Source organism: Rhopalosiphum maidis, chromosome 4, assembly GCF_003676215.2.
Source record: "Rhopalosiphum maidis isolate BTI-1 chromosome 4, ASM367621v3, whole genome shotgun sequence".
Classification (NCBI taxonomy): Eukaryota; Metazoa; Arthropoda; class Insecta; order Hemiptera; family Aphididae; genus Rhopalosiphum; species Rhopalosiphum maidis.
In genome coordinates this window covers 13077850-13104159 of record NC_040880.1, presented here as the reverse complement: position 1 = coordinate 13104159, position 26310 = coordinate 13077850, and the positions used below count along the sequence as shown (strand labels likewise).

Here is a 26310-nt window from a genome sequence, read left to right as displayed (position 1 = left end):
GTTTGCCACCCCTGATATATATTATAGTGATTTATTTAACGACAAAGTATATTCAACTAATACTATAAAACAGTTACCTACTTTTGTTTATGTTATAAATGATATTAAAAGTAAAAGTTACCTTTAAATTTATAGGTATACATTCACTTAAATTGTGTAGTGAAAGGTAAATATTATATTATTGGTTTTAGGGCATTGAGACATATTACATTTGTTATAAATTATAGACTAACATTGGTCATTTAAGAAAAATGAATAAAATAATATGGATGATTATTATTTATTATTTTTTTTTTTGCCAACCTTTTAGTTTGTACATTAATAAGTTAATTGAATAATCAAGAGTCTATTAGTTAATTCTAATACATTATCTTATTTAATATTTATTAATAACTCTATTCAGTTGAGTAATTAAATGGACAACATAAATATTGTAATAACAAGGAAGGAAATAATCATAACTCATAAGTTATATTAGATTATTAGGCTTGGATACTGATTTAGGCAGTTCATCATTTGAATAAAAAAATTGTGTGTAATAATTACAAAAATTATAGTATGTATAAATTATTCGTTCTTTAGATTAAATGTTAAAATATTTACTGTGATAATATAGAAAGTAATTTAGAGTAAAACAAGTTTTATACCAAACTTTCTAGGTTTGATATGATAGTTATTATGTAAAATATTTTATATAATTCTACACGAATTACTTAATACAATTTAAAGAAATTATATATTTCTTCAATATATAAAAGTTTTTTTACTTTTATTTTTTTTTAGGGGTATGAGGAGGTTGAAACAATTATTTTAAAATTTAACTAAATTAAAAGTAATTTAATGTGACTATGTGAGCTAATTTCAATTTCTGATCACTCTACAATAAGTGTATTATACACTTAATTTTTAACCAACATTTTGTATTATGTACAATATTTGTATTGGTTAGTCATTGGTTATAAAAGTAGTTCTGTTAAAATAACAAGTAATATTTATTTTAAAATTTAATCAATTGCACTTTCCGTCAGGATTACATAACAATATTATTTGTAAATATAAAGAAATCTACACTAATAATATTATAAAGTAACAATAATCTAGGTTATAGATAAAATATTTATAAAGTAAAAAAGTATTGAAAGTATTAAAAATTTTTAAGTACAATATTATTAGTACTAACTCATAATTAACGTACAATTGTTTTTAATATTAAAATGTTAAAAAATATATTATACAATTCAAAAAATCATATATAATTTTAGTAATTTAACAATACAAAAACAGTTTAAAATATAAGCATTAATGAATATATTAATATAATAAAAAGTATTTAACATTTTTATCACAATATAATGATAATTATTAATATGAAAACTTATATAACTTAAAAGAAATTATAAAATGTAGGCAATTTTTGTATAAAACACTGTTAGATATTTAAAAAATAATTTTCAATCATAAATTTAAAAAATTGATACCTAATCTTTGAAATTCATAACAAAGTACATTTAATTAGGAATACCCACTATGTAGGTAGGTAGTTGTCATACGGTACAAATAAAACAAAAATTTAATTTTTATTATTGGATACTTCTTCAACAGATTTTAATTCTAGTACAGAATCAAAAATTTTACCATCAACTAAAACCTTAAGATTTTCACCAGCATAAGATAAAAGAGGTGAAATCTCACATTCAATGTTTTCTGTTTTAAATTTTCCACCAGATTTTTCAACAAATTTTCTATGAAGTGAAAAGACATCCAAGCGAGCAGTTTTAGGGTTATCTTTGCCATTAGGCACATCTGCATTCTTTAAAGCACTAAATTCTTCATCTCTTTCTACTTCCCAAACAGCAAGACGATTACAAAATTCAAAAACATCGAAAATAAATTTCTCCATTTTGATACCATTTGGTTCTTCAGGTTTACATACAGTGCCAACATCATTTATATAAGGAATTTTTTTTTTAGCAACATGCAATTTTAATTTACTATTATATTTGTAAGCAACATCATTTAAAAAATCTGTAGTAAAAAAATGGTTACAAATATTACCAGCACTAAAAGTTAAGCGGCCATCAGGATTTCTTTTTTTAGCTGTATTTTCAGTGATTTCACTATACTCAACAACTTGAAATTTTCCGTCAACCTCACATACAACACCTAGTGGCTCAGAGGGATATGTTTTTTCAACAACTTTTGCCCCACATTCAGCATTCTTTGTTATGCAATACCCAATAAATATTGGATCTGCTACTTTAACTAATATATTATCTACACTATGAGCATGGAGGTATTCAACACCTAGCCTTTTAATTTCATCCAGTATATTACGATCACGTAAAGCTTTATATATACCACCATTACCATCTGGAGATTTAGAAATTTTATTTATACCTTCCATAATGATTTTCCCATCAAATGTAAATGCTGGCAACATATATTGTTCAAAAAATATAACTTTTTTTTCATCTAGGCCAAAATAATTATTTTCCTTAAAATATTTCCGAGTAGGTTCCATAGTGTGTTCACTAGTCATTATAAACCAAGGTAAACCTTTACTGCTTCCAAAATTTTTATTTGCTAGCCTAATCAGACAGCGAATACGTTCTCCTTGAATACGGAATAATGATTTATGAGATGGCAAACCGACGTCATACATACCTTTAGGGTAGTTAACTCCAAGCCTTGTACCTTGCCCTCCAGCCATTAACAAAACTCCGACTTTACCTTGGGATATCTGCTCAAGTCCCATCTGCTCATACTTAATCAAAAGTTCTTTAGGACAGCGGTTCATAGCACCATAAAGTTCAGCGGGTATAGGGCTCATTCTATTATCCAATTTTTGTTGATTGACATTCATATTTTCTACAGTATTTTTAAACATTTCAACAACTTCAGGAATGTTCAGTTCACAGATATCTTCCAACAGAAAGGCTTTTTCTTTTTCATCGAGTTTGTTCCAAAACTTAAAAATATGTTCTTGATCATATTTTTTAAGCAATGTAATTACAGAATCAAAGTCAGACATTATCAACAATAGGTAAGTAAAAACAATAATATAAATATATCTATAACATTTACAGAACAATAATTAATAACTACAAAAATGTACTAGTGTATGGTATCTAACAACTTACATACAACGCAACTGTTGAAGTGCCAAACTGTCAACTGCTAAGCGCCAAACTGCCGGAGTGCCAGGTGGACAGTGGCCGAAGTGGCCACTGCAAGACACGTTGAGCTTAAATCTTCCACTTTTCACTTTTATATAATAAGATTTTATGGCGGTCAACTGATAAAAACGTAATCAAAGATACTACATCATATGTCAAGGATATTTAATTATTTAAATCGTTATAGTATGATAAACATAATATAAATATAAATATTATGATGATAATACCACAGATAATCTTATATTATCATAAAAATAAATCTTTTTTTATTTTACTCGTATTTTTTCAGTTAAATTGATAATAATCTATAAGTTATTAAAATAATAAGTATTTTCATTTTAGCAGCTAACTTTAATAATTTGTTATTTACATCGTGCATTCGTACGTAAGAGAAAATTTCAAAGATGGAGCAAAAGTCAGATCAAACTATTGAGTTAGAAACTGAAGTTATTCTAAGAGTTCCATCGGTAATACATTCCCAAATATGCATATTTATCATTCATTTGTTCATGTTATTAAACATCAGTCGGTTATTGCTTGAAAAAACATGTATTTTGTAGGTTTTATATATTTTTGTAGAAAATATCCTTTTATGTAGAAATATATATTAAATATTATTTTAATTTTATCTACACCAGAAAATAATATAAAATTTTATTTTAAATATGATTATTATTCATATTTTGTGTTTTAGGAAGCTGCTGCTACTTTAAGAGAGTTAATAAAAAAAGACGCCAAAGAACAACTGAGTATAAAATTAGAAAATGACATTCGTAGAGGTGAAGTTAAAATCGGAAACCATCATTTATATGCAAAAGTTTGTTTATTTACTCAATATAATAACTAATATATTATTACTACACTTATTATATTATTATGTATGTTTCGTGGTAGAGTCAAGTAGTTTAATCCATTTTTATATTATTATTACATATTTACACATTAGAAAAATATTTTATTTGTCCATGTATAGGTTGTTGACTTACCAACTATCATTGAAGGACAAAAAACTATTGACAACAAAACTGTGTATAAAACTGCAGATATATGTCAGGTAAAAATAATAATATTATACCTATAAAAATACTATAAATGCATAACTATATTACTTTATAAAGTGGTTGGTAGATAAAGTATGTGTCTCATCCTCTCACTTAATTGAAGTAAAACTTCTATACAGAGAGTACAAAAAAAAAAAGACGACGGTCGGGCCTTCACGGTTATTATTATTATTATATTAGTTACAAATAAATAATAAAAAATTACTTATTATAATAAATTATAAAAAAAAAAAAAAAAAATATAGTTCTATTAAAAATAAAATTGTTATGTGTATTATTTTTTTTTTTATTCCAATACACATTTAATATCAGTTGCATGACTGAAAGAAGTTTCACTTCATCTGCGCGTACTTGTTACACACACAGTTTTTTTTTTAATATATATCCCAAAACTTAAGTTAAATATTTACTTACTGGAATGTTTTATTCAAAATAATTGAAATGTTTTTTATTAACATATGTATTATTATGTTTATGAATTTATGATTCTTCATTAGTGCAATAGTCAGTTTACAGCATACTTTCAACATAACAATACTGATATTGATAAATTATGCTGTACTATTAATTATTATGTTTATGTTAATTTTTATTTTACTAAACTTTGTGATTGTGATAAAAGGCGATTATTTTTTATTTAATTTTATATATAGCAGGGATAAGGCCACTTACCTTAATTTTTGAAGTCACAAATTTATGAAGCTTCTTCGAAGCAAGCCACATTGTTAAGAGACGTTTATAAAATAGTTAATAATTTTATTCTGAGCTTGATGTCAAGTGTTACACCAGACTGACAAGCAAGCCTCATTGTTGCCACTCATGATATATAGCAATTAGTTTCTGTCTTTCAATATCTATCTGTTTAATGTTAATGGATACATTTTAGTTAAATTTAGGGTGTACAGAATGTAAATTTTTATATTAACAATTTTTTAAAGAATATACATTTTTAGTTTTATATTCTGAAGCAGAATATTTTTTTGGAGTATATAGGTAAATTGAAATTTGGACTAATAATTTATGAGTCTTACAAGTACTTATAGTTTAATTGATTTGAGTGAAGGTATGGATACTCCACAAAATGTTTGTATTATAACTTCGATCACTTAAACTCTAAATACTTATAACTCTTAAACTACTTATCTGACTTTAATTTTTATGTATCTAAATACTCAAAAAAATTTTGTTTTAGAATATGTAATTAAAAATGTATGTTGTTAAAAAAATAAAAATATAATTTTTTGAAAAAAAAATCCATTGGAAATTATAAAAAAATATTTTTTTTTTTAATATTAATTGATTGTGATATAATAAGTTGTTTGATAAAAGAATTGCCCAGTATATTTGTAATCAATAAATATGGATTATTGTAATTTAAAATGTATTATATTCTGTTAAAATCAATTTGATTATAACCTACTCATTATTTTATGATATATTATCTTTGTTAAACTAATATTTTATTTTTTAGATGATTATATGCAAAGAAAATGAAGAATTTTTACTTTCCGACGAAGATGATAAAACAAAAGTTTTTAAAAAAAAGGAACCTAATAAAGTTGATAAAAAGTATTTGTGGCCACATGGTATTACACCACCATTGAAAAATGTAAGAAAACGAAGATTTCGTAAGACCCTTAGAAAAAAATATGTTGAAGCTCCAGAAATTGAAAAAGAGGTTTTACTAAATTAATTGATATTTAAAAGCTGATTTTAATATTGTTTAATATATTGTTATATTATTTAGGTTAAATATCTTTTAAAAAGTGATAGTGAAGCTCTTAGTGTAAAATGGGAAGTAGTATCTGAAACTGAAGTACAAAACAATAGAAAAATTAAGGAAGAACCTTTTATGCAGGGTGAAATGCATAATGATCTAAAGCAAAACATTGGTATTGTTAATAATTTTTATAATATTTTATTTATTTATTTGCTCTTGGAAGTTGGTACACAATTTTCTCAGGAGTCACTAGTCAATTTTTTACTTTATTTATAAACTTAATATTACTGTTTATTTATATATATTTTTTTTATTAGCGGAAAGAGACATATTTGGTGAAGCTCTAAGTGATTCTGATGAAGAGGCTGGTAATATAAATATAATGGATATGGATGAAGATATGAGTCATTTAACTAATGATGATAGTCGTTTCTCTGATACTAATTCATTAATGGTAAATTTTTCAATTTACATATTATTAACAATATAAAAAGTTCTTTATTATAGTGTAGTAGGTTTTGGTATACTTTGTCATTAAGTAAATCTTTGTAATGGATATATTAAATTTGAATTTAATGATAAATCATTGTATACAAAAGAAAAACAATTTTGAATATAGTTTGTATGTTATTAGTTAACCTTTACTTCTTTGAATATTGTATGATTTATTTATACTGGGTGTCAAAGTGGGTTCTAAAAATTTAAAGAATGCTGTGGTCGTACACAGAAATAGATAAGTTAAACTGATTTGTTATTAGATTAAAGTTGTTTATGTATAGTTTTACATCAGTAATCAATCATGAACGTATATTAAATTTAAATTTATTGTTACTATACAACTAAATTATTGTCTTAAATTTAGTATTCTGTTTGAAGGTAATTTTCTTTTGTAGGACTCAATCTTAGAAATATTAGAATGGTATCTTGGAATATATGATACCATTCTAAAATTTCCAATAGGTCACGTGTTACTTGTCAATGATTACTGATGTAAAATTATTATATAAAACTAGATATCATGGACTTAAGTTTAGTAATAAATTAGTTTATCTTAAAACAAATCATTATAAACCAATATATTATAAATTATTGTTTTTCAGAGTCTAAAATATATTAAAAATATTAATTCCTATTTTAGGAGGAAAAGCCTTCAATTTCCGGAACTCAAAAGCTTGTTACAGAGTTTACCAAAGAAATGTTTATTTCTGATGATAATTCCCACCATGGAATAAAAAAGGAAGATGGAATAGATTCCACATTTGATGAAAGTATGGGTTATAGAGATGATATAGGTGAGGATCTTAAGTCTGAATTAGAACTTAGTGATGATAGTAAACTCGGGGATACACCTGTTTTATCGACATTGGTTCCATTAGAAGCAGGAAATGTGTCTGCTGGTAAGTTATTAAAAATTGATCCATGTAATATATATATATATATACTTGTAATTATCAAACTTTGAATTTGTTTCAGACGACATTAAACATAAAATTGATCAGTTACAACAAGAAATTGAAGAACTTAAAGAACGTAAAAAACAACAAGATTTGGAAATTGCAAATATTGAAAATATAAACTTAAGAGAACGTTTTATAAATTTATCTAATAATTTACTTACTGAGCAACTAGAAAAAGAACAACAGGTAAACTATATTTATTCTTTTCTCTGAATATTAATAGTATTATACAATTTAATTTGAAGTTAATACTTATGAACTTTCTAATACATCATACATTTTTTTACTAATTTGTTTTAGATTCAAGAACTTCAATCATATCTTCTTTAATGTAGATAGATATAATTTTAATTTTGAATATAGGTAATAATTGTAATATTTATTTTTTAGATTATAGTTTTTAATGCTATAAATTATAAGTTTTTAATCTTTGAGATTTATTTTATTGGTTGTGTTCATATTCTTTTACATTAATTATGTATATACATTTTAAATACACTATTGTACTTATTGAATATTGATATATATATATATATTTAATTTAGACTTTTTAATCACTTTTTTGTACCTGGAAATTTCTTATCAATAATAATGATCATGATATCTACAAATTAAAGTATACTAAACTAATGGCATATCAATCAAAAGAAAAGCTCTATAAAAAGGAGATTTTTGTATCATTTATCAAGAAGTTTAGAATTATATTTATTTTATTAATGTATAACATGTTATTATTTATATATATATAAATTTATAAAATTGACTTAAACCAACTGAAAGACATTTTATATGTTACAAGCATATACATTTTTAAAATTAAGTTAAGTAAGACTGTATGTACAATTATTGGTTACTTGGTTAGTGAAAGCAGGTAAAAAAACAGTATTATTATTGTATTTTATTTATTTTTAAATTCAATCAATTATCACAATAATATTATATTTACAGTATCTAAATTATTTATTTTAAACCTACATATTACATTTTCAATCCCATTTTTTAATCTGTCAATTCTGGTTTAACTATTTCTTTGTTTTCTGTATCGGAATTGTTTGAGTCAACAACAGTAGCTTCTTGTTCGGCCTGTTTTTGAGAAGATTCTTCAACAAACTTTTGCATTGATTGTTGTTGATGCTCAATAAATGCTTGCATACATTTTTGATCGACCAACTTAGATTTCTGTACACATCTACTTGCACATGATGCCTACAAATATTATAAATAATATTATATTATACATTTTAATCGTACAAATTATTAATTATATACTAACCTCTTCACCTGTCAATCTGCTTTGTGACAATGTATACACACATTGTGAAAAACAATCGTCTGTTATTTTGTTATAGTTTTGTAAGAATTCTTTAATCTGCAAACATAAATAAGTATTATTCAAAATATATAAAGGTACTATGCAAAAAAAAATAATTACAAACATTTTTTAACTGAATTTCTTCGTCCATCATAGATATATAGTTTATTTTACACAACTAATTTTTTGTTTCGTTTTTGCTATTTTATGTCTAGAACATAATATTCTATTTCTACAAGAACCTGAAGAACCAGACACACAGTATGGGTCTGGACAGTCAGGTCGCAGAATTGAAAATTTGAATTATCAATTTTCATTTCTTTGATAATTTCTCCGTTTCGTTAGTAACTTTAGTTATTTGTTATCAACGCTTTCAATTAAATCGATAACAGCTTGTTCCTAACATCATAACTGTCAATTTGGAAAATCTGGATGGAAAATTGATTATTTTTACATTTCTAGTTTCCCATATCCATAAATAGGTAAGTACTAAGAAATAAATTTAGTTCTTAATAATTGTACCAAATCTAATTCTGGAAATGGACCATAAATAGTCAAAACAGTCATTAAATAAAAATGCATGGCTTGGCGATAGTCCTACCTGTATGATTCATTTAATTTAAAAGGTAATTTTGTTTGTTTATTTTTCTATAATAAAGTTTACGTGTTTCTATCTATATTCGTGATGTTAACACAGTTTTTTGTGACTCATTTTCCTAAGTCTTTAGTGTTATCAATTATTACTATTAATATTTAAACTCTGATGATGTAAAAATGGATAATATAATTTAAAAAAATTGAACATTTTTAGTGAATTGAGTATATATATAAAGAAAAAACAATAATAATAATAAATAAGTTATATTAAAAGAAATAGTTAAATTGTAAGTTTTTCAGTTTTAAGTTATGAGAATTATGTAAATTGTGAAAACAAATTTTATTCAAAATCAATTAATTTATTTGTTTTAATTTATTTAATTAAATATCTATTTCTAATAAATGTTAAATATTTATTTTGTAGTAATTACTGGTTGGTATTTTTTTTTACCCAATTAATTTTGTTATAATATCAGTTTTCAGATGTATATTTTAGTTTTAATTTATGTATTTTATTCATGGATTTGGTTTAGAAGGCATGTACATACTACCTATATATTTACTTTTTTTATACATATATTTAAATTATTTTAAAATAGATTTAAGTATTTAAACAGTGCACTATTTGAACCAGATGTATAATATGTATAATCCATTTTATGTTTTAAACTGTGATTTAGTTTAACTACAATTGTACCTATATTATAAGGTAACTAACCACATCCCATAAATTTACAATGCATATTCCATGTCTATAGGTAGTACCTATCTTATACTTAGTGTTACCAAATCATATTATTATCTAAGTACATACTAAATCATTGAGTCATAAGTGTAAACTGTGATATACCTACTTGAATGTGTGTATCATGTTAATTTATAACATTTTAGATTAATAATTTTTGGTTATAGCCTATGAAATAATAATCTCAATATTAATTTGTATTAAATAAAATCATGGCATTTTTTCTATATTAAATGGTTATTATTATTGTTGTTTTTAGGTACCTAATCGTGAATTTGTGGTTATTTAACAATAAAACAATTCAATAAAAAAAAATGTCACGAATCACTATGGCTGGGGATCCTACAGTACATGAATATATAAACAGGAATGCAGAAACAGATAATATGCATCCTGCAATATTAAGATCAGAAATTGAAGCAAGACCTTTGAGACCTAGAACATATGTTCCTAATTCATTGCCTCTTACCAATACTGCTGGTAAGTTCCATATTCTTTTACAATTAAAAATGTATTTGTTAATTAATATTTTTATTTTAGCTCCTAGAGGTTATACACCAAGTCCTACTCAAAATGGTGAAATTCCACATCAAAAATTTCCTTCATCTAAAATTGATGTTATTAAAAATTGGAGCGTATCAACATATAAATGTACCAAACAATTAATCAATGAAAAACTTGGAAAATCATCTAAAACAGTTGATATTGGTATTAAAAAATACTAATAAAATATTAGTACTTTTAACAAAGTTAAAATATTGTAATTATATAATTTTAGAATTGGAGACTGAAATTGAGCAATTGAGAGAAACACAAAAAAAATATGGAAATATTTTGAAATTAGCTAAAAGCATGGCAACACAATTTCAATGTTTTATTTTAACCCAAGTAAGTATTAGTTGAAAATTTCCTAAATTATTTTACTAAGTCAATATTTTGATATTCAATTAATTTTTATTTTTATAAAGCAATCACTTGGAGAAGCATTTGCTGAATTGGGGCAAAAGTCGCCAGAACTACAACAAGAGTTTGTGCAGAATTCAGAAACTCAGAAATGTTTATCTAAGAATGGAGAAAGTTTATTGAATGCTCTCAATTTTTTTGTTTCATCAGTCAATACTTTGTGTAATAAAACTATTGAAGATACATTAATTACCATAAAACAGTATGAATGTGCAAGGTAAATACAAATTGTACTAGATTGTAATTGTTCTACCCTGATGAAAATGTTATCACCTACCACTTTGGTATGATATTGTCACCTCTTATATAGTTGATGTATCATATTATATCATGTATAATAATTATGAAAAAACTAATTTAATTATTCTATGATTCTTGGGAAAAACATGTAAGTATGTGTATAATATAATATAATAAAAGTGTATTATATTACAAAATAAATTAAAGTTAATAATAAAAATTAGGAGTTTGATTTGTTGGTTAATGGTTTTATCATTTTTATAGTATTTTTCCCAAGATTATTTTTGGTAATATATGTGATGGATGATACATGCAACATATAGGATAATACATTTTCATATAATAGGAAATGAAAAACCAACAATATAAAAAAATATATATTATATTTTTTATACATTATCAACATTTAAAAATATAAATTTTAAATTTTATTTAGAATTGAATACGATGCGTATCGTTCAGATCTTGAAATGTTAGCACAAATTCCAAGAACAGATTCTAATACAGTTCGTGTTGGTGATGCTCAGCAAAATTACCAACAGCACAAGGAAGAATTTGAAAAATTACGTTCAGATGTTATTGTTAAGTTGAAATTTCTCGATGAAAATAGAGTAAGGATATTAGTTAAAATGTTATTAGTTACTTATTAGTATTAATGATGGTTCAAATAAATCATAATTATGAAGGCAAATTTTTTGTTTGAAATATTTATGTATACAGTGAAAACTCTTTACAATGAAAAACTCTATATAACGTAAACAATACATTATAATAGTTGGTTTGCTTTATAACCCATTAGTCAATTCATTCTCTATAGCGGGGTGGTAAACCTTTTTAAAGTCAAATGCCAAATTTTCCCAATCTAGGTTTTGAAAATTTTTCACGTGCCCAAAGGAAATTAAATTTTCTAAGGATAAAAATAAAGTTACTGATTTATTATATATTATTTTATTAAGTAATCACACCTTTTTTTTGTAATTATAATTTTAAAATGTATATTATTTTTTTCTTTGAATTTCTTATAACAGTTATAATCAAAACTTTATAAATAGCATAATTTTTAATAATTTAAATTTTTTCATGTGCCATTGAAATTTGATCAATCCATGCGTGCTGTAGGTTTGCCACCCTTGCTCTATAGCATATTAGTCACTTTCCATAACGAAACAATATTTTATGTTTCATATTACAATTTACTATTTATGTGTTATTGTACTATAAATTACAAAAGTAATTCGCAATTTCCAAGAACGATTACATTCTTTTATTTTTTTTTTTTTAATATTGTAATAATACCGATATTGAATATGTTCATTTTATTATCAACGTAATTTCTAACAAAAATTTTGTTTTTTTTAAACCCTCTAAATAATAAAAAATCTCTTGGTCCCTTAAAATTCGTTATGAAGTTTTCACTATATATGTATATTTGTTTAACATTAATCTATTGTTTTAGGTGAAAGTGATGCATAAACAACTTTTGATGTTTCATAATGCAACATTAGCATATTTTTCAAATAATCATCAAGCACTTGAAACCACCTTAAAACAATTTAATGTGAAACCTAAATCACCTACTGCTCCTTCAGTAGCTGCATCATGGTTAGAAAAATAATTTAACTAAAAAGGTGGTTCCCAAATTTCTTTGTTTTACTTTATTTTATATTAAAAATTCAATTTAAATGTATTTATTTTACACTGTGATGATCTAATTTATTAACATTCTTTATTTTATTGTTTTAGCTTAACATGAGTAAATTTCATTAAAAAATGAATTTATGTGTACTATTATCTGAATCGAGTATAGTTATTACATTTTTTGTATTCACTGTTTTGTTTTGTTTGCTTAGCATTTTGGCTAATTTAATTTTAGCTTTAAAATAAATATGTGATTTATTAAATATATATATATATCATTAATTATTAATTTCAAGTATTTTTGTTTACTGCAAGTTATTAATAACTTACACTTATATTTATTTATGCATATGACTCTACGTGGAACATTATGATAAAGTATTTAAATTTTTTGTAATGGCGTATTTTGGGAGGTTGTCTTTGGGGTTAACTTTTAATTTTATTCATTACTGCAATATTGTAAAATATTGTTCAGGAGTCAGGACCCTCCCTAAAAGTCCAAAATACGACACTGGACGTAACTATTACTTTGCTAGTTCAACTATTTGCTAAACAAGCTTTTTTTAGCTTTCATATTCATCAACTCAATTAGGTACTTTTGATTTTGTCTGTGGAGCTAATCAATGCTGATTCAATAGATTTGATACTTTAAATATAGCGTGGTTATGAGTTTCGTGTATCTAAGTACCTTTCATACGTGACATTTCTAGTATAGAGCCATCACTATTCACGAGTCACTTTAACGTTTACGTATTCGAAGGCTGAACAGAGTTATATACTTCAAAGTACTAGGTAATGATTATTCTATATTTAAAATAATTTAATAACTATTACTCATAATTAGGGCTTGGATTAATATGTAATAAAAAACCAAAAATATGTAGTAGTATAAAATAAAAAAATATGTAACAAGAAAAATTTAAAATTATGTTAACGTGTAAAATTAAAATAAAATTCTAAGTCATTTTTGAAGAATATACAATTAATTGTTTTTAATTTCTAATCAATTCAATTTAAAAAATATAAAATATAAAGATATTTTCACAACCACGTGAATGCAAGTACTGACACTGTTGAAAATTCGTAAATATATTTTGTCTAATAATTGATGAATATAAGATCATTAATTTATAGTTATCGAACAGAAACAAATAAGATAAACTATAATCAAGTTATTAATATTTAACTAATACTTTCATAGTTTCATATACTTATTTCCAATGTGTATTATACACTTCCAATGTTTACGAGTATTATTATCGAAGTATAAATATGTAATATAATACTACTAAACCACTGAAATTGTCAAAATTTACGAAATATGTAATCAAAAAACAGAAATTTCACAAATAATGTTAAAATATGTATTTATGACGAAATATGTAAAAATATGTAAAATAAAATATGTTTTATTTTATTGCAAATCACGTGAAATGAATTTATAATTTCCAATACTTAATTTATCAGGCTTTAGTAAAAATATGTATTTACATACAAATCCCAGCCCTACTCATAATATAGGTACGTCATACATATGACGTAGATCGTGATAGTTCGTTAACAGCACTCTTCTTAAAAATGCATCACATGAACACAAGGTTAGGTGGTAAACAATTTTATAAATTAATATTTTAAAGAGTGGAGTATCTTTTATATTTTTGTCAAGTTAAATTTTAAGTCCTTATCAAAAATTCACAAGCAGATTAAAACTGTATAATATCCTATATTAAGCGAAAAAAATATTTAAGGAATACATTTTTAAAAATTAAGTTTTTTCATTTGGTATATATTTTATTATAAAATATAATATATAAATAATATCGTTCTAAAATAAGATTAGGTGTGCATAAATTAATATTAATTGGTGAGTACTTGAGTTTAAAAAACTCCTTTAGTTGAGTTCGAGTACTTGCGGCTTGATTCTATTATACATTTGTTTATACTCTAAATACGAGTACTCGACTTAATCGAGCATCTACTGGCTACTTGGCTATTCGATTATCTAAGAAAGGTTCATGGTTTTGAATTTACAAAAATAGATCGATAGTAATAAATAAAGCTAAATTTTTTTAGAATGATTTAATTTATTTTTATGCTTACTAGTTATTATCATATCAATAATAGAACTTTGAAATTTCCGTGTAGGTAAATTTTCAAATGTTTTAGCAATTTCGAGCAACCGGGCAATTTCAAATACTTGATTTGAGTAGGTACTCTTGACAATTTTTATTACCTACTCTAGCAAATAGCAATTTCAAGTATTCGCATTTACTCGTCGCTTTCCAAAAAAAAAAAAAAATTCTCACTCAACTACAAATCAAATTAAAAGCATAACTATATTGATACGAGTCCTGTTGTTGAGTGTTGTACCTAAACTCTGTCCACAAGCAAAATCGTTGTCTACATAATTTTGTTCGTTAAACAAACTTTGTTAACAGACCGGACAATCTGCTTATTGAATTAAGTTATGTCGTATGTAACATACTAACATGTGTATTGACGTATTGTTATTGCGTATTATGTATTGATCTCAAATCAATTAGATGATTAGTACGTAACATGCAGTAAAGGTACATAAAAATCCATTAATAAGTAAGATTAACCGATATGATTTATATGCATTAGAAAATTGTAAAATGTAAAATATTTAGATTCATTTGCATTTGGCTTATTAAAAATATGCAAATATTAAAGTTTTTAAAAATTCAAAAAAAAAAAAAAAATACTATTCTAGACCATTCAGATGTGTTACGTAAAACAATGATGTGGTGCTTAAAATTTTCAAAATGTTAAAATAAATTCGATTAACAAAATACAAAAAACATGCAACACATTCTGTACAATAATACACGCGACGACGACCATATTAAAACACTTAAACACATATTAATTTAGGTATAAATATAGTGTAATTGTAGAGTAGTAAGTGGTGTGTATAAAATAATGAACAGCTTTTAAAAACGTTTTAGTTAAAGTTTACATAATGCATTTATATTAGCAACGCCTGTATAAGAAATTAACGTTAGTTGTCTCAGTTGTCTGTCATCATAATTTTTTCAAGAGATTATCGTACGCACCCGTGTAGGATGTATTATCGCTACAAGTATTACGATATTATGTAGACACTATAGACGATTAAGGAAATTAATTTTTCGGGTTTTTATTTAATTAAATTTATCACAATATAATTTTTTTTTAATATTTAATTTCATATTTATATTATCATTTGTTATGATTTTAAATATTTTTGTTACCAACTAATGAATATTGAATACACATTTTTAGAGTATACTTACAATTATATAGCTTTTTAAATAGGTACCTATCTAAAGTCCTCAGCTTAACTCATAGTAATTTATACTTGGTAATATAGTATAATATTAAAATTATTTATGCAAGTAGGGCTGATGGATTTGCATACATGTGAATATTTTTATTGGTCAGTCGTATAACTCATATTGCAGTTGCAGTATGCTATTGTAGTTAGAATTTAAAATGTTTCATGAAAGTGTGATTAAAAATACGAATTGTTTTAGAGCACATTTTACAACTTTAAGATCATATATATGATAATTTTATAACATATTGTACTAATTTGTAACTCAAGTAAAAACTTGACGTATTATTTTAAGCTAATAAAAATAGAGATTTAAAAAAGTACTGTAAATTCAGTAGAAGCAAAAAGATAGGTAGTTACCTACGCAATTATTATTTCACACCAATTTTTTTTCTACATTTTTTTATTATAATTTTTTCTTAGTTTTTAATTATATGACAAATAACAATCTGTAATAAAATATTACAACAAGTATAGTGTATGTGGTTATTTATTATGACTTTAATACACACGAAAATAGTGGTGATACTTATTGTAAGCAGATTTTACTGGGGTTGTATAATTTATTAGGGTAATTGAGATTTAAGGATAATTCAAGTGTTTAAACCATTTTATGTTCAGCCTGTGAGGAGAATTAATAGGTTAAGTGTCGGGGCCAATGACAAATATTAGTGGTTAGTGGATTTGAGTATTTGTCAATCGAGACCATAATCGTTTACCTAAATAGGATTTTGGCAGTTTCTTCTATTGTATTTATTTTTAGAACTCTATGAAGGGTGTGGTTAGAGACATAGAATAAGATATTTGTGATCAAACGCCTATAATTTTGATGTTCATTTTTCTGAGATTTTAATTAAGTAAAATTATACTTACCCAGTATAGATTACAATATACAAATTTTGCTTTAACGTGTTATAGGTAATATTCATAAAAAATCAAAACAATTTTTTTTCCTACAAATGTGGGTTTTTTTATCACAATTTAGTATTTTACCTATTTTTGATTGATGGCTAAAACGGTACAAAATTATTATAAATACCAATTAATTTGTTTACGGTTTCATTTGCCATTTATTATCATTGTCTTTACATTATAATACTGTATTATATACATAATATAATCTATACAGAGTGTCCCGCGAGGAGTTACCCATTGCGATATCTCCTGAAATAATGGGAGATATCATAATTTTGGTTTTTTAATAAGATTCACAGAGACAAGAACTACAAATAATTCATGTTTTAATTTATTTTTATGTTTTGGTAAAAAAGTTAAAAAATGTATTTTTTTATTTAATTATTTAAAAAAAATTGAAGATAGCCATTTTATAGAGTTTTTTTTCTGAAAATATTGACGTTTTAACATTTTAATTTCATCAATTTCCTGATTTTTAATATTTTTTCTAGTTTCGAAAAAACTGCGAAATTATTATTATGTTTATGTCTTGCCAAAAAATGGGACAAGATAATAATATCAAAACATTAAATTAAGTATTTAAATTGTGGACTAGTATTTAAATTCTGGAGTATGCCATACTCAAATTATCAACAAGCCATAAAATATTAACTATTACGTATTTATACGTTGGCGGCAATGGTGTAGTGGAGGGTATACGGCGTATACTCAAAACGCTAAAATTCTTAAATGAAAATGAAAATTTTTTAAATTATAAATAAATACATTTGCTATTATGGAATTATATATTATTATGTATTTAAATATATTTATAATAATAGATAAATTTAAGTTAATTAGTATACGGGTGGTGTGGGGGGCAGAGCCCCCATGTATTACATATTTCTCAATTTATGTGTATACCCAAAAAAATATTTACGACTACACCACTGGTTGGCGGACACAACACCTTTTATACTAAATTCAAAGTAAACAAAATACATTTGTTTTATCTATTTATTATAATTATTATAATATAACCGTATTTAATACTAGGTAAAACAAAAATGTACATATTGATATTTTGTACAATAGTTATTAACTTTATTATTTAAAAATTTAACAACGTTGAAGAAATAAAATATGACGTTTATTGCGAGCCACATTGAAACCCGTTCGCCAGCCGTACGAGCACGCGGGCCACATGTTTGATACAATGATACCACTATGGCACTATCATATTAAATAATTCGCAGTTTTTTCGAAACTAGAAAAAATATTAAAAATCAGGAAATTGATGAAATTAAAACGTTAAAACGTCAATATTTTCAGAAAAAAACTCTACAAAATGGCTATCTTCAATTTTTTTTAAATAATTAAATAAAAAAAATAATACATTTTTTAACTTTTTTATCAAAACATAAAAATAAATTAAAACATGAATTATTTGTAGTTCTTGTCTCTGTGAATCTTATTAAAATACCAGAATTATGATATCTCCATTATTTCAGGAGGTATTGCAATGGGTAAATCCTCGCGGGACACTCTGTATACCATAGCCAGCATGACCCACACTGCACTATACAGCATACAATCTATTAATTATATTAGTATATTATATGTACTGTGGTTTTATTATTATTTTTTTTTAATAAACAACACACATTTTAGTTGATAATAACTATTAAAAAGTACAAAATAATTAATATCAAATTCTGTTTAATAAATGTAAAAAATGTACCTTTCTCTTTCTGTAATAGTTAAATTAATAATTTTAAATTTACTTACTCATCATCGTTTTATCCGTCTAATACTTAATTAGTAAAACACTATTTTTAATATTTTCTTAATATTACGTGTTATTACAACTATAAATATTTAAATCAAATAATAACAATATCCACAGAATGTAATGATGTACCTATTGATGTAATATACTAATATACACTAAATATAGGTAGTTAGGTAGGTCTATGATTTCGTTGGAGCAGTAAACGGTCTACTTATTTTTTTTTTATCAGGTCTATTCACTGTAAATATATGCATTGATGTTCCACAAATGTTGTTAGAATTGTCAGTGAATAAGGTTGGTTTTGTATTTATTTTTGTAGACGTTATCTGTTGTTTTCTTATTTTTGGAGTACACATTTTTTGTAATCGCACATCATCCTAAAGTTAAAAACATTTTAATTATAATTTTTCGTTCGTACGAAATATCTTGTTAGTACCAATAGCACCTATAGTTATGAGTTATATAAGTTATATTTATTCGAGTCATCTAAATAAACCTTAATTTATAAAATTATAATTCAAGATACCTGTTCAGCGTCCATAAATTGTTTTAAAATTTTTTTCAATTCCATATTTTCGGTTTCTAGCTGTTCGACTTCTTTCATTTTCTTGCAGCGGACTAAACATGATAAAATATGAATTACAAAAAATTCTATCAAACAGAAACAAATATATCAACTGTATTTAAATATTTATGCCTACGGTGTAGCGTTTGGTAATATTTCTTAATGGCTTTATCGAATACATCCCATAGGACCAAACGATCTTCAGGAAAAGCGTACATAAACTGTTTCCAATAATCATTTATATCCTTTATACTTAAAGTGTTTGTTAAATAAAAATCAGAACAATTTTGGCTGCGTTGATCTAAAACTTTTGATTTTGAAACATCGATAGTTTTTTTGATGATGCGAAGGTAATCTGTATCACTAATCGTTAGTGAATGATTAGGGTTATCGCATAGTTTTTTTTGAATAGTTGGATCTTCTAAAAAATAAAAATATATAAACACTTTAATAATCCTACGTTGTATAATACTGTTTCAATTTGATTCGCATGTCATTTATATGTTATTATTATTATTATTATAACTTATATAGGTAGCTGTTTTAAGTAATACGGAGAGTCGTCTAATAGGTTATGTTTTACAAAGAATTTGTGTTTAACATATATAATTATATATATTTTTAAAAAAATTTATATTTTTTGTTTTTACTTTCTTCTTTGATATTTCCACTGTATTTCAATTGTGTATTTTCTAAAAAATCATTTTGTTCTTCGATCTCCACTTGAAAATGTTCAAATTCTACCTGAGAAACTACTCGGACTATTATTTTTTTGTCTTAATCAAAAAATATGAAGGATATGATACTCACGCGAGTGCTGATATTTTATAGCCGGGTTTGAGTCGTTTTCACTGCATAATTGTTCGAAGTCCGTCAATGATAAGGAAACTAAATAAAATACCATTTAAAAAATAATAATATAACAATATTAGATACTTTCGATGATATAATTATTGGCAAATCGTAATATCACTTTAAATAAACAAATTTTATCAATCATTATTGTATTTTTTTAAAAGTCGTAGATATGCATAATAGAATTTGGGAATCGAGGAGTTTTTATTACAACAATATTGTGGATATTCATCATATACATAATTGAGCTCATCGTACATGTGATCGTCGAATTGTCAGAGTCTGTATTAGCACGTTCTATCGAACGATAATCGTTATATTTTGTGTTTACAATCGTGTTGATTTCATTATCAAGTTGACTAGTTGAATTTTCTTTGAAAAAATGTATATCATTATTTGAACGCTTTCTAAAATATTATACAAACATTTATTATTTTTTTGTAATATTTTATTTTTGACGTAAAAATGTTTTACTTTTCCGACACGTTAGTGGCCACAGATAAAGTTTTTTCCGTGTATTTTGTATGGTTTTCCGTAAACATTAGTATATTATCAATTAATTTGTTTTTGGAATCGGGTTTCCATTCACTGTAAAACGTCAACGGATAAAAAAAATTAGTGAACGCAACGTAACTGCGTTTTTTTTTTTTTAACAGGCCTGACGAATCCAATATCCAAACCTATCTATATTTGCTGAGTGATTTATATTATCAGTTTTATGCCACACGATGGGTCCGCAGCAGATCGCACAGGTCACCATCGTCTGGGCGTACGATAATAAACACCGCCACGAGTCGATGTTGTTTAAACCGTACGCCGCCATCGCGTTGTACAATAGAATAAGATTATTTTTCGGGTGAGATTTAATGATTTCGATTAGTTCGCTGTCCAATATAAAAGAACTATTTTTTATAGTCATGTCAAAAACCAACTGCAACAGCGCCCGTTCTCTGGTCTCTGTGTACGAATCAACTGATTTTTTATCATTCCGGAGTCGCAAGTCAACTGTAAGGTTATCTAAAAACAAAGACAATTCAATACCATATTGATTCATATAATCATTAATCATTAGAGACGTATGCTGAATTTTCACATTCTAGTCATTCTACTGCAGGCGATAATAATTGTATTTTACTACACCCTCGTTACGAATATCAATTTTTCACAAATCATAATATTAATTTTTAACATAATGGTATGAGTATGATTAAATAGGAAAACAAAGAAACGATAATCTCTATATGTGTATATTATATATAGTGAATTTATGTATCATATATATACATAAGATGTTTATTGTATATTTATGTATATACCTTGTTTATTTGGTGTGTTTGGTTTTTTTCTGTAAGACGGAAGATCGCTAACATCAAGATATTTGAGTTTTGGCGGTGGCTGCCAATCAATACTTAATTGTGTTTCGTGTATGAATTTATCGACTTTGAAAATCTTAATAAAACGAATTATTTATTAATAATAAAAATGTATAAGTTATTTAAAAAAAATGATATATTTAGTACTCTTTCTAAATGAATATTGATTTGTTCTTGAGAAAAATTCCACAGTTCTTTAAACGTCTTTTCTTGGATTTCCGCAAATCGTTCAGCTTTTTTTTCGTGTCGTTCAATATCTTGTTTCAATTTTTCAATTTCATCGTGTAGCAAAGGAACTTTGGCTTTGAAATCAGTTTTATTTTCTCTTAAAATCTTTTTCTTTGTCGATAAAATATCCTGTAATCTAATTATAAATATTGCGTCAATATTGTTTTTTTTTTAAATTCTGTTGTCAGTCATAAAGTATGCACTTATTGATCTTTCTCCTTTGGATAGCTTTTGCACAAGCATTTTCCTCTTCTCGTCTTTTGAGAACTTGATAATTATAATTTAGTTTCTCCACATTATCTACACATTTAAGTTTAATTAACTCAAATTCCCTTTGTAAGTACTATAAAATATAACAAAATTAATTAAAATTTAAAGTGAAATTAAAAACATTAAAAGTTAAACGTACGTTTAATTCTGTATTCATGTTGGATTTTAAATTTCTGATTATTTCTTCGTTCATTTCATATTGTTTCATTATATTATTTTCCTTCTTTTCGATCATTGTTAAACGATTATTTAATGAATCGGTTTCAGTTAATATTATTTTATTATAAAGGTTTTCCCAGCCCTTTTTAGCTCTATCAATTCTATATTCTCGTTCTTGGTCCATAGTTGACTATTGGAAAATTAAATTGAAATTGAAATTCTATATATTATATTTTAAGTGCTTACTTTTATGTATTGTATGTGATTTTTGTATTGTTTTCTCATAAATTTCACTTGGTTTTCAATCCTTTCTTGTAAAATTCGAACATCTTCACTTTGGGCTGCCTGTTCTTGTAAAAATCTATTGTCCGATTCAGCTAAATCACGTTTCAGTATTTCAATCATTTGATTTTTTTGTTCAATGAGATCCAACCCCCTTTCTAAAATTAGCATAAAAATTTAAATTATGTTGGTATACTTTTAAGTTAATAATGATCAATTGTTTTTTTTACTGACTTTTTTGTAGTTCTAAATATTCGTGAATTTCTAAGGCATCGTTTTTTTTTAATATTATAGGCCATTGACTGCTAATTTCCATAAATTTAGCATTAGCTATTTCAGATTCCAATTCAACTGCTTTTAATCGAATATCTCTTTCACTTTTGTCAGTTTCTCTACGATTATTTTCACGATTGTCATTCGCTAAATGTACGTTAGTCACTAATTGAGACCCTTCTTCTGTATAGTTAATAAGGTCTGATTCACTGTTTTCAATTTGTTTTAATACAGATACAGGTACATCCATCTTATCAAGTTCTTTTTCTTCCACTTCTACTGTGTCGAATCTATATTATAAATTTTATTTGACCATTAATAATTGCAAAAAACTAAGCTTAAGAATGTTTATTAATTGTGTTTTTATTTTATGATATCAGATATAGTTGAAAACATAAGTAAGTTATAGATCATTCATTATTTATTTCCGATTTATTAGGCTTTTTTAGTATTATTTATTGAAAATTTTTAATTTTTCTTTTAAACTTAAATTAGTTGGTAATAGTTCCATACATTTATCTAACCATAGATTATTAATCCATATATAGCATTGATTTGTCGTTTAATATTACATGTATTTTATTATTTGAGTTTAAAAAATAGTACACAGGTAGGTATTAATTTTAACTAAATTTTTTCTAATCAAGTATACATATAGTTATTACAGTTAGGTATCTATTAGATTTTACCTATTATTTATTACGACAACCATAATAATTATTTATAACTCATATATAAGTTACTCGTGTATAGTTACTTTTATATACATACACTTAAGTATAATTAACTCGTAAAATTAAATGTAACATATTGTTTTTATATTCTACTTAATATGATGACTTGTTCATTCAAATGTCGTTATACACAGATATTCAATGGTTCTATCATTGAACCATTGTTTCTATCAGAATCTAAGTAGGTACCTATTTAATATAATTAAAAAAGATAAATAAAAACTTGCATTTTAAAAATTATCAGATATTAGTTTGTTTTTATATCAGCTTTTTATTTAAGTAATTTACAAAATTTAAATCATATTTTTTTTATTTCTTAAGTGTTTGAAATGCTTAAGTACGTATTGAACTATTTACCTAATTAATACTGTAATGCCTAATAAATGATAATAGGTAAATATATTATATAACTAATAGAAAATAATGAATTAATATATATATATGTATAGGTATATCAATGTGGTAATATGTAATATGATATTCTCGGTGATTGTATAGTAAGTATTAGACGTCTATTTTTGATACTTTTTCTCTTTTTTTGGGTTTTAAATGAGCTCCAAAAATTTCATTAGTATTTTGAATCAACAATTTCATTTTTTTTTTTAAACTTTCTCCACAGCTTTCTAAACATCTTAATAAACTAAAGAATATCTTAAAATTAAGATACAATAAATTTCAATGATGAACGAATTAAAATAAAAACAAATAAAGCTCTTACTTATATTTTCTAGTATTTTTTGTTGCGTTCATCTTTCTCTTGTGTTTTTTTTCTTTATTTAGTGTAATATCCGTATTGCAATCATTTTTCAAATATTTTGATCTTCTATTAGACTTCATTTTAGAAATCTGTTTTAATTAAAACACCTTAAACTATACACTGTTATGCAATTTCATCAAACATGACGTTAGTATAAAAAAGTTTCCATATTGTGTAACTAAATAACATAAACTAAAATATCTGGCGTATTAATTATATGTAACTATGGATACTAGGGTAGATATCGAATAAATAAAAAAGTGAATAACAATCATATCATACTATATATTATAATCATAATTATAAGCACTACTTATTGTTTATTCGAGGTTAATATTGTAATAATAATATTATTAATAGCGTCTAATGTAAATATTAATAAATAATTATGTATAAGTACTATAAAGTATATACTATATATACGCATAACACACTTCAAACAGTTCAAACATAGAACAATAGTTAATAATTTGTTTATTTTTTAAAACTCTCGTGCTCGTGTAGATTATACATTTATTTCTAAGAAATTTAATTACGATCAATTTTAAGAGATGGGTGTATTTACTGTGACGACTATGCTAAAGGTGTGGTATTATAATTTATCGTTAATTCATAAATTAAAGCCATAATTGCATCGAGATTTATACATTTATTTAAGTAGGTAGTAATTAATTAAGTCTAATATGACTCAAAGCAGTAGAAGCTATTAGAAAATAGTCAACTACATGCGTAAATGCATAAACATTATCCACTTGTAAAGTATATCTAAAAGGCAAATCGTACTAAAGATGTAACTATACTTTATAATATTCATACTTGCATGTTTATATTATATCTATGTATTCGATTAGTAGTTTTCGAGTCATTTAATATGTGTCGGTAAGAATAAATAGGTCTATGATAAATAATAATGGGTTTAGAAGATATAATAATTTTAATAATTAGCAATATTAACATTAATCGATCAACATTTTATAATTTTTAATAATATTATCTTAGTATAATGAGTACAATACTATTATAGAGTACTAAATCCAATTTTACGAGTACATATATTTTATATTTTTGTAAATCCATTTTTAAGAAATATTATTTGTAGTCTACATGTACCTATATACTTACTTTATAATAAATCAGAAACTATATTAGTTTGAATTTTGATTTAGATACATCAATCCTTTCTAAAAAAATTATCTAATTAACAATTTATAATAAAAAAGTTTGTTCTCATTTGAAAAAAGTAGTGTCAAAACTGGTTTTAACTATAGTTAAAACTTAAAATGTAAAAAATGATTTTTTAGAAAACTTTTGACTTAACTAGTTGAAAAAATAGAATGTAAGAAAATAACTTATGTAACTAAGTTATTACTTTTTATAAATAATTATAAAACTTGACTTAGTAGTTATATTGCTAAAATTAAAGTTATTTATTATTATTTATGTATTATAAACTGTATATTTTTTGCATTGGTGCATAGTAATTTTTTCTGTATTATGTATTAAAATCGAATAATATTGTAATTGTTAATACTATCATGAAAATATTATAATCATCGTGGTCATCCGAACCATCGCTGTCTTCCAGATATATTAATTACGATCTACGTGTATAAAGATTATACCAATTTAAATATAGGTTTTAAATATATCAATTTTTTGTTATAGATGGGTGTTTTTTTAGAACAGTACTGATCACACATAACTTTCAAAAGTATATCAACATTGTTTAACATTATTTTTGTAGAAAACATAAAACTATGCAATTTTAAAATTTTATTTTTCCTATTTTATAGGTTATTACAAAAACTAAAATTGTATGATGATTTCACTAATAAACAAATGTAGGCATGAAAAGAAAGCAATATGAAATGTTAGAATT

General features: G+C 24.6%; 5 protein-coding genes across 6 annotated transcripts; 2 read left to right on the top strand and 3 right to left on the bottom strand.

The window, feature by feature from the left end:
- Positions 1–1402: 1402 nt before the first annotated feature.
- LOC113560338 (UDP-N-acetylhexosamine pyrophosphorylase) lies at positions 1403–3314 on the bottom strand. The gene has a single exon (XM_026966144.1). It carries the CDS (start codon positions 3029–3031, stop codon positions 1571–1573), a length of 1461 nt encoding a protein of 486 aa, XP_026821945.1. The 5' UTR covers positions 3032–3314; the 3' UTR covers positions 1403–1570.
- A 147-nt stretch (positions 3315–3461) lies between these two features.
- Positions 3462–7783, top strand: LOC113548902 (transcription initiation factor TFIID subunit 7). Its single transcript, XM_026950001.1, has 9 exons — positions 3462–3646; positions 3874–3996; positions 4153–4233; positions 5712–5918; positions 5988–6132; positions 6278–6414; positions 7099–7357; positions 7434–7603; positions 7718–7783. The coding sequence occupies exons 1-9, from the start codon at positions 3584–3586 to the stop codon at positions 7745–7747; spliced, it is 1215 nt and encodes a 404-aa protein (XP_026805802.1). The 5' UTR covers positions 3462–3583; the 3' UTR covers positions 7748–7783.
- Positions 7784–8302: 519 nt separating this feature from the next.
- Positions 8303–9038, bottom strand: LOC113561106 (mitochondrial import inner membrane translocase subunit Tim9). The gene is made up of 3 exons (XM_026967328.1): positions 8854–9038; positions 8691–8786; positions 8303–8623 (listed from the first exon to the last, which is right to left on the bottom strand). Exons 1-3 carry the CDS (start codon positions 8881–8883, stop codon positions 8417–8419), a joined length of 333 nt encoding a protein of 110 aa, XP_026823129.1. The 5' UTR covers positions 8884–9038; the 3' UTR covers positions 8303–8416.
- A 111-nt stretch (positions 9039–9149) lies between these two features.
- On the top strand, positions 9150–13121 carry LOC113561105 (arfaptin-2). 2 transcript variants are annotated; one of them, XM_026967327.1, is made up of 7 exons: positions 9150–9211; positions 10331–10551; positions 10612–10779; positions 10850–10959; positions 11040–11251; positions 11711–11885; positions 12731–13121. In XM_026967327.1, the coding sequence occupies exons 2-7, from the start codon at positions 10386–10388 to the stop codon at positions 12887–12889; spliced, it is 990 nt and encodes a 329-aa protein (XP_026823128.1). In that variant the 5' UTR covers positions 9150–9211; positions 10331–10385; the 3' UTR covers positions 12890–13121. The 2 variants fall into 2 exon arrangements, with proteins under 2 accessions (XP_026823128.1, XP_026823127.1); XM_026967326.1 differs by having other exon boundaries at positions 9172–9355.
- Positions 13122–19050: 5929 nt separating this feature from the next.
- Positions 19051–24539, bottom strand: LOC113549262 (dynein regulatory complex protein 1). The gene is made up of 15 exons (XM_026950473.1): positions 24393–24539; positions 22902–23230; positions 22632–22825; positions 22366–22575; positions 22160–22299; positions 21876–22092; positions 21672–21804; positions 21036–21372; positions 20830–20943; positions 20614–20762; positions 20311–20388; positions 20151–20252; positions 19637–19921; positions 19462–19553; positions 19051–19312 (listed from the first exon to the last, which is right to left on the bottom strand). The coding sequence occupies exons 1-15, from the start codon at positions 24509–24511 to the stop codon at positions 19115–19117; spliced, it is 2697 nt and encodes an 898-aa protein (XP_026806274.1). The 5' UTR covers positions 24512–24539; the 3' UTR covers positions 19051–19114.
- Positions 24540–26310: the final 1771 nt, after the last annotated feature.

Bases quoted from the DNA above. Each gene is read 5' to 3' on its own strand.
- LOC113560338 (XM_026966144.1), bottom strand. From the start codon at position 3,031: ATGTCTGACTTTGATTCTGTAATTACATTGCTTAAAAAATATGATCAA.
- LOC113548902 (XM_026950001.1), top strand. From the start codon at position 3,584: ATGGAGCAAAAGTCAGATCAAACTATTGAGTTAGAAACTGAAGTTATT. The intron at 5,919-5,987 runs GTTTTACTAAAT...TATATTATTTAG, and splicing joins CTCCAGAAATTGAAAAAGAG to GTTAAATATCTTTTAAAAAG. The intron at 6,415-7,098 runs GTAAATTTTTCA...TTCCTATTTTAG, and splicing joins CTGATACTAATTCATTAATG to GAGGAAAAGCCTTCAATTTC.
- LOC113561106 (XM_026967328.1), bottom strand. From the start codon at position 8,883: ATGATGGACGAAGAAATTCAGTTAAAAAAT. The intron at 8,787-8,853 runs GTTTGTAATTAT...TTATGTTTGCAG, and splicing joins AAGAAATTCAGTTAAAAAAT to ATTAAAGAATTCTTACAAAA. The intron at 8,624-8,690 runs GTTAGTATATAA...TAATATTTGTAG, and splicing joins GCAGATTGACAGGTGAAGAG to GCATCATGTGCAAGTAGATG.
- LOC113561105 (XM_026967327.1), top strand. From the start codon at position 10,386: ATGTCACGAATCACTATGGCTGGGGATCCTACAGTACATGAATATATA. The intron at 10,780-10,849 runs GTATTAAAAAAT...ATATAATTTTAG, and splicing joins ATCTAAAACAGTTGATATTG to AATTGGAGACTGAAATTGAG. The intron at 10,960-11,039 runs GTAAGTATTAGT...ATTTTTATAAAG, and splicing joins AATGTTTTATTTTAACCCAA to CAATCACTTGGAGAAGCATT.
- LOC113549262 (XM_026950473.1), bottom strand. From the start codon at position 24,511: ATGAAGTCTAATAGAAGATCAAAATATTTGAAAAATGATTGCAATACG. The intron at 22,093-22,159 runs GTGCATACTTTA...ATTTATAATTAG, and splicing joins CAAAGGAGAAAGATCAATAA to ATTACAGGATATTTTATCGA. The intron at 19,313-19,461 runs GTATCTTGAATT...TTTTAACTTTAG, and splicing joins AATTTATGGACGCTGAACAG to GATGATGTGCGATTACAAAA.